General features: G+C 33.4%; 2 protein-coding genes across 2 annotated transcripts; both read right to left on the reverse strand.

Annotated features, from left to right (window-relative positions):
- Positions 1 to 1420: 1420 nt before the first annotated feature.
- LOC132750308 (sulfotransferase 1E1-like) lies at positions 1421 to 4084 on the reverse strand. The gene is made up of 3 exons (XM_060740259.1): positions 3986 to 4084; positions 3353 to 3530; positions 1421 to 1969 (listed from the first exon to the last, which is right to left on the reverse strand). The coding sequence occupies exons 1-3, from the start codon at positions 4040 to 4042 to the stop codon at positions 1869 to 1871; spliced, it is 336 nt and encodes a 111-aa protein (XP_060596242.1). The 5' UTR covers positions 4043 to 4084; the 3' UTR covers positions 1421 to 1868.
- A 109-nt stretch (positions 4085 to 4193) lies between these two features.
- Positions 4194 to 6435, reverse strand: LOC132750317 (sulfotransferase 1C4-like). Its single transcript, XM_060740267.1, has 3 exons — positions 6244 to 6435; positions 5130 to 5360; positions 4194 to 4231 (listed from the first exon to the last, which is right to left on the reverse strand). The coding sequence occupies exons 1-3, from the start codon at positions 6422 to 6424 to the stop codon at positions 4194 to 4196; spliced, it is 450 nt and encodes a 149-aa protein (XP_060596250.1). The 5' UTR covers positions 6425 to 6435.
- Between the last annotated feature and the right edge of the window lie 1699 nt (positions 6436 to 8134).

An 8134-nucleotide genomic window follows, 5' to 3' on the forward strand; every position in this document is an offset into this window, starting at 1 on the left:
TTTCTGTTGTCTTTATGTTTTATAAGAAGAAGTTATGACCCAACTATACTGAAATAGATAACAAAAGAATCCTAAGACATATCGCATGCTATATGTTCAACTCTTTTACAGTTGCACGTTAAGCTTTCCTCTTTTGATAACATCTGACGGCCAAGTGTGATACTCAGTGATCGACAGTTTTTTAAACCGATCGGGACTGCATCGTCTTAATTTTCGTTTTCTGAATTGCTTAGTCGTGCCCTTGTAGGTGATTTTCCATTAAATATAATTAACAAGATCAACAAGGAAAGAACGCGTTAAATGAACGTAGCCTCCACACGATCACACAAGAGCCAGTGGCAAGGAGCCCAGGAGGACCCCAAACAAAAACAGGACAAGCAACAAGGAAGAGCATGGGAAGGTTATTTAAGTCAGTTTAAGCTTCCCAGTTGTACTTATGCTGCTGACCGTTCTAAGGCGGCACCCCATTGTGTTCGTCAGATGTATGTCTTGTTATTTCATACTATTATATCCCTTCTTGTTCTTTTTCTCGTCTACAGGAAGAATCTTCCTTTTGCCCCTCCCCTTCCCCGCACTGTAGTCCCCTTTCCCTGTGCCCTTTTACTTTGTGGGCTGCTGGTGAACGCAACGTAATATTTAATAAAAGACAAGCCAAAAACTGTTAAGGGCTATATTGTTATAATGTACATTAAACAGAAGGTTTGACAGTGACATTAACCGCAAACAGAATTCTTACTATTCATTTTTTCATCTGAAATTAACATCTTATTATAGAGACATGACATTAAGATAAGTAAAAATATAAAAAAAAATTATTATAATGTCCAATTTAAACAATATAATGATAAACATATCAAGAGTAATTAACGTAATGAGACACTTTAATATTCAATATTTTATCTATTTTCAATTTTGCAAATCGATAAAAATCAGATTCATGCTAGACCAAAATTATAGAAAAGACAGTTTAGAATGTGAATAAGTGTACTGAAATTTAAGATCATGTAACTAGATCTAGAGCTTACCGGATCTAGATATATTGCCAGTTTTTAATAAAATGACAGCTAGGTAAGCCAAAATCTGATCAATTATCTGTATGACGGTTTAATTTGAACGAATGATTTTTTCTTAGGACCCTGTCTGTTTTTAATCATGTTTAATGTTTACATCGGAGAAATTACAAACAGTTCATATTTTGTTGATTTTATAGCTAGTTTGGCAAATTAACTCGCGACAAATAAAACTTAAACTCATATAGAAATCAAATTACCCAAAATACCATTTAATAAGTAAATATATGGATACACATCAAATATTTAAGAAAATAAACCACCTTGAATTAACGCGTATATATACAGAAATTCCGAAGTGACTAAAGGGTCGATGATGTCACAAACTTCGCGCATGTCTCACACTGTTCTTACGTGATAAAGCCGAAAATATAATAAACAAAATCAACAAGGAAAGGCCGCGTTCCATGAACGCAACCCCCACACGACCCAGCAACAAGAACCAGTGGCAAGGAGCCCAGGAGGATGCAAGAAGTTCTGACAAAGTTCGACGACCCTCAGTCTGATCGTGGTCTATACTGTTCGCTTTTAAATCATTAATAACTTTGAAAATTTCCTTGAAACATGATGAATAGTTTTGTCCTGATGATATGTGAGATAGTAACAATTTAAAATCCTAATGTTTATGTACTCCCAATATTTACGTCCGAAATATATGTCACAATACGATGTACATACATATGTAAAAACATCAAATCTTTTAGATACACTACCAGTTTATTAATAATATGTAATTTTCATTCACATGCAACACCTAGTTTGTTTTGTTTATCAGAGTTAGACATAAACAACAAGACATTACATCTTGAAAATACTGTTTTTAAACTTCTCCTCAAACACTTGATTAAAACGTTCACTTTGTGCTACTGTAAAATGGGTTTTCCATTCACCAATGTCCCCTGAAATAAGACATAACTACTATACTAACAAAGTAACAAGTGCCATCAACATATAAAATAATTTAGATTGAATATGTTTTAGAAATAAATATGTTATTTGCAAGCGTCTACCAAAAACGAACGACATTTTATTTAGTTCCGCCCATTGTTTTCTCGTTTAGGGCACACGCTTTTTATTACTTGGGGACCATACGCCGCTTTTCATGGAATGGCACGGAAGTGTCACATTGAAGGTTCCATGATTACCGCCGTATGAACACATCTGCGGATGTTTCTAAATTCAAAATTTTACTATTTCACGTTTAAATGTTGAATTCTGCTTAAGCCGGTGCTAGGGGGCGTGGACGGTAACTTGCACTTTCCAGTACCGTCCATGAACAGGCTCAATCAAACCGAGCCTGCAACATTTTCAATTTTGCCGTGTTGGGCTTTCTTTAGGGATTCTGTATTTATCTATATTGCAATTACCACTACCGTTCATGAACAGGCTCAATTAAACCGAGCCTTCAGCATTTTCAATTTTGCCGTTTTGGTCGTTCATTATTTATTGTTTTCATCTCTTTTATTGTTGTTTGCTGTTACTATAATAAGCGTCTCAATTAAAATCTTAACTATATTTGATTCACTGATGACAGTTTACATATGCGCAAAAGACACATTGATTGTATGTTTTTATTATCTATGTATTTGTATGATAAGGTAGAATAGAATTGAATATAGTTTTTTTTACAAATCATGGGTCATTTACATGACATGTTAACCAGAGCTTAAAACAATAATTATATTAATGAGATCAAAATGATCAAATTAGATCAAAAGTAAACAAGGCTTAATTGGTATTTGATAAACACAAATAACATAGACTAGAATTGGTATTAAATAAACACAAAATCATAGAGTAGTTATGCCAATAAATATAAACAATAAAATATGATAAAGAAGGTCAACAAGAAAAGGCGGCGTTTAATGAACGCAACCACCACACGATTCAGCAACAAGAGCCAGTGGCAAGGAGCCCAGGAGGACCCCAAACAAAAATAGGACAGGGCACAAGACAGAACATGTGCAGTTTAATCACTAAAACCTAAACACATCATCAATGCGTTACTCTCAGAAGACCTTAACTGGCTTCACAATTTATTTTTACGTGTATCACCGTATCTCTATTTTTCATTTTCATTTTGAGAATAAAGACCCCATAGGCTATACATTCTTTTCTTAATGTCATCTAAAAACAGGCTTAATTAAATCAAACATTAAACCATTTGCCTTGTCAAACTAAGGTTTCCATTTTGAATGTACTATTTTATTTTGCTGTATCTGTAATAAATGTGTTACGAAGATGTTGTTCTTTGTTAAAAAAAATGAGAAAATAGTTATTACCTTTACGGTAAATGAACGATTTGCCATCTTTATCTACGAGTGCGGCTCCGAGTTTTCCGGTATCTATGTCCGACTTCATTTTCGTGATGGAGCATCTCTCTAGAATTTGCTGCAGGCGCTCGTCTGTATTGTTAACTTGAAGAAATTCTTGAATTCTTCGCAATTCTTTTAAGCCATCCTGTTACATACATATACCATCCAACAGAAGTTTCATAAAATATATAACCCGTACAATGTGATATCTAATCATTTAAAACATATTAAACCGTAAGTATAAACAGTAAATAACACATATTTTAGATTTTTGGAATTGTTATGTCTAAGTTACAATCATGAACTAAATATAATACGAGCCAGATATTCCTTTTAGTCCATTTGATCGTTATGTGTCGTTCCTGTAAAAAAATTGTAATACCTTATGACTTGAAATGTCCATATGGACAAAGAACAGGTATTTACAGTTTTGAATATAACTAAATAATCATTCGTTTATATTTCATTACAAAAAGTAAATGTGAGTGGAAAATGAAAGCGTTAATCATATGACACATGTAAAAATTAATTTCAAGATAAATTATAATCATAATATATTTTTTTAATTCTGACATGCTTTTGAATTATCGTGTTACTTACAGTTTTTAGACTCTCAAAATGAACAATTAGAGCATTCAGATTTTTATTTTCTTTCATTGCCGTTTCCCATGTGTTGTAATAGTCAAAGAATGAACCGAATGGCACTAAAGAAAATAAAAGAAAAATGTGAAGTATATTGCTTTAGGGTATATACGGTATTTCAGTAACAAGTAATAATTTGGGTTGAGCTTCACGGTCACTGTAATGGTCAAATGGCGATTTCTAGCTTTACTGATGGAGGAAATCCTAAAATATGGGAAAAAACATCAAGATCAACAAGGAAGCGCGGCATTCAATGAACGCATCCTTCAACACAGGACCACCGGCAAGGAGCCCAGCAGAACACCAAACAGGACAGGAAACAGACGAGATGTCATTATAAACCAATCAAAAAAGGAGCATCACGCGAACGGTAATCTAGAGTAGAAGCACTAGCGGTAGGCTGATATCTTTTAGGCTTTGCGGTTTTATTATTTAAACACGAACAAATGAAATTGAGTAACACTGCACATATTTTTTGCCGCTTTGTACTTTTATGAAATTGTTCTTTTAGATGTCTAATACCTGTCCTATATCCAATAAAAATAATGGAATTTCAAATTTTAAAAATAGTTACTGAGCACAATTATCCTGGTCGGACTTTTCTGGGTTTCTGTCCTACTTTTAAATAAAGTTACATGGTGTAGGTACCGTGAACCAGAATAAGTGACTATGACATGGTTTCATTAACATTAGGGTCGACGCTTAAGAAACATTCTTAGTAAAATTTGCCTTGTGCTCTGGTCTGCTTTTGTTTGGTGTCCTTGCTGGGCTCCCTGCCAATGGTCCTGTGTTGCCGGGTTTTAGAGAAGTTGTATCTTGATATCCCCATAAAATAAGTTCCAAAAATGAAAGTCAGATCAGTCAATAGGGTAAATATTGGTCCGGTGAAGGGCTGGGTACATCAGTTTTAATTATCGCTTAATCAAACAGAACAGAATCATTGACATGTTGGCGTGACAATATACTGTCCTTAACTTAATTAGTTTCAATAACATGTCAGAGACTTACCACTGCCTCCAACCACTGGTCAAAGAAAAAAATTCCAGAGAAGTTTGCACGGCGTTCCAAGTCATGTTTTTTGGAAATGATACTTTAAAGAAACCATTGGTGTCCCTCGGGTCACGGGTTATGATGATAACCTTTCCGTCTTGCTCTAAATGTTCACGGGGAACTCGGTTGACCCTTAAATGGGAATTAATGACATGACTCTTCTCTACAGCATCCCATTTGTCCAGTGGAATCATATCCATTAACATAGGGGGAACCGTTGTCATAGACTCTACATGTCCCGGTGTTGTCAGAAAGTAGACAAGATTCGATATCCAGTGCGTGCCTATGGAATAAAAAAAATAACAATATAGTTCAAAACAATATAATTATTTAAATTGAACATAATTCAATGAATGTGCCAATCCGCGTTGCAACTGCATTTGAATACAGTTTACAGGGCACGTAAAGAAAATATTATTTATAGCTAATGTTACAGTAAAAAAGGAGCCTTTAGAATATGATAAACAAGATGAACAAAGAAAAGGTTTATAAAAAGCTATATAATAATTATGTAAGGGTTGTCAAAAAATATGAAAAACAAGATCAACAAAAGAGGGTGGTGTTCAACGCACGACCCCCAAACCATTTATTGAGCTTATACGACAACTAAATGAAGTTTGATGTTCTCATTTTAAAAAGAGAAGTAAACGCCCTACCTAAATGAGCAGCTTCATTTACAGGAATGAAGGACACAGAAAAAAGACAACTATACAATTTATACGACTTTTGGATTGCTGTTTCGACCTTAGACTTATCATTAGGAATTAACACATTTTTTATAAATGAAGGACATTGATTTAATGTGATTTTAGCTTAATGAAACCTTAATGAGATAAGTATGCGCCAGCTAGAAGCCGTGTCCTGCTGTGCTCCTTGCCAGTGCTGCTTGGTCGTGTGAGGGTTGGGCTCATTGCACAAGGAACGGCTCCTTGTTGATCTTGTTTTTCATATTTTGTTACCGACCATCTTCAGTGCTGCATATCATTTACTGTGTAATACAGAATAGAGAAAAACAGAGTCCCTAAAGAAAGCCCAACACGGGCAAAATTCGTAAATGTTGCAGGCTCGGTTTAATTGAACCTGTTAACTAGCATATGCGTTAAGTTAAAAGGCTGAATGCATTGAACGCTTTAAGTTCCCATTAAAAAAATGCTAAACGTACATACCCGTTTTAGGGTAGCTGCAAAGCAAAATATCGTCTTTCTTGTATTTATATTCACGAATAAGTTTGAGCTTTTTCTCGGGTTCCATTTGTAGATACTTTGCCGGCATAATCATTTCCTCGTGTTGTATTAATTCAAGCTCTGTGCCATTTTCATCTCTGATCACGAAACTTTTCCACTCCATATTTTCTGTTAAACAAGTGACAGATAAAAATGAGAAAAAAATGTTATAATTATCTGACCTTGTCACTTTATCAAAACAACATTTTATCTTCACTGCCGTAATGACATTTTTCTGGTTTAATAATTATATTTCAGTTATTCGAAACCAATATCAACAGGAATGTTACATTTAGATCGGCATTAAACTTCTCCCAGAAATGTATTAAAACTCAGGACATGTTCACCTTGTATATATTGTTTTCTTTCATATAATATTGAACTGTGCGTGGATATCTAATAGAAAAAAACAGATTCCCTAAAGAAGGCCTAAAACGACAAAATTGAAAATGTTTCAGACTCGGTTAATTTTTTATCAGTCGTCACGTTCTCTTTAACCTCAATGACAAACGTGACTATGAGCATTTAGATTTAATCTGGACATGACGCTAGTTTCCTATATAGTTTATACTCATATAATAGGAATACAATTAGTATTATCTGTATTTATTTGGAAAAATTATATTTATGAATATTAGAAAACTGGAAATATTACAGTAGATATTTTCATGGGAAGCGGTGTACACGAGGGTACAGTAAACAGTCAAACCAACCTGTAAACAACGACCACCAAAGGGAGAGACAAATGGTGGCCTATAAAGACAATTGTTCTTTATTTTGGGGTTTCTTTAGTCATTTTTATCAGTCAATGGTAATAAGATAGTAGCCTTTGTGCAGGTATGGTCGTTTACACAGGTTTGACTATAATTAAATGAATAATCATTACTTAAGTTATATTCTGGGGGTTTCTTTAGTCATTTTTTATCCGTCAATGGTAATAAGAAAGTTGCCTTTGTGCAAGGGTGGTCGTTAACACATTTTTGATTTTATATGATATACATTTCCTACGTTATTGATAAATTATATAGTAATTCATCGTTTAATATACTGCCCTCTGCTCACAAAGAAAAGATCAAATGATCCTGACTTTATTTTTCATTGTTTTATATAAACTAAAAATTGATCGTTTTTACTACAATATATGGCACATATGGTACATTTGTAAAACATTGCTGATTTGCAAAGAAACCAACCTATTTTACGATAAAATCAAAAAAACAAAACAAATACAAAATTAATCGGATAAAAATTAAAGGATCAATTTTAGGATCAATATCAATATTTGGATCAACTGTAAAATGCCGGTTTCTTGCAAAAATAACAATAATTTATTTCTAAATTCCATAAACATGATTTTTCGAGTCCAGTTTTACCATTACCTATATATTAACTATTTAATCTAAGAAGGATAACAGATGATATTCGAAGCTTTTAAATTTGATCCTGATTTTGATCCTTGTCCTTAAATCTTTGTGAAATTCTAAAAAGCGTTTTCTTTGGTGTGTCGTTATAGTTACAAAATACACTTATATGGCCAATCACATGAACCTTATTTGGCTTCTGTTGCCTTTTTTGGCAATTATAACAGTTAAAGTGATTATTAAATATTTTGTATAGAAGTCAAAAATATTCTTTGTTTACATTTTGCTACTTTTATGACAAATTATTTCACTTTTATTGCTACTTTCTTCATGTGACAAACATCTAATATCTAATAATTTCAACGTTATGAAACTCGTATTTACCATTTCTGAACAATAAACCATGTCTAAGAGCGTTAATGAATATTTAATGAGTAAAATGCATTTACTAGCATTACTATAATACTGATGTA

Source organism: Ruditapes philippinarum, unplaced genomic scaffold, assembly GCF_026571515.1.
Source record: "Ruditapes philippinarum isolate M1 unplaced genomic scaffold, ASM2657151v2 ctg9218_1_1_1_1, whole genome shotgun sequence".
Classification (NCBI taxonomy): domain Eukaryota; kingdom Metazoa; phylum Mollusca; class Bivalvia; order Venerida; family Veneridae; genus Ruditapes; species Ruditapes philippinarum.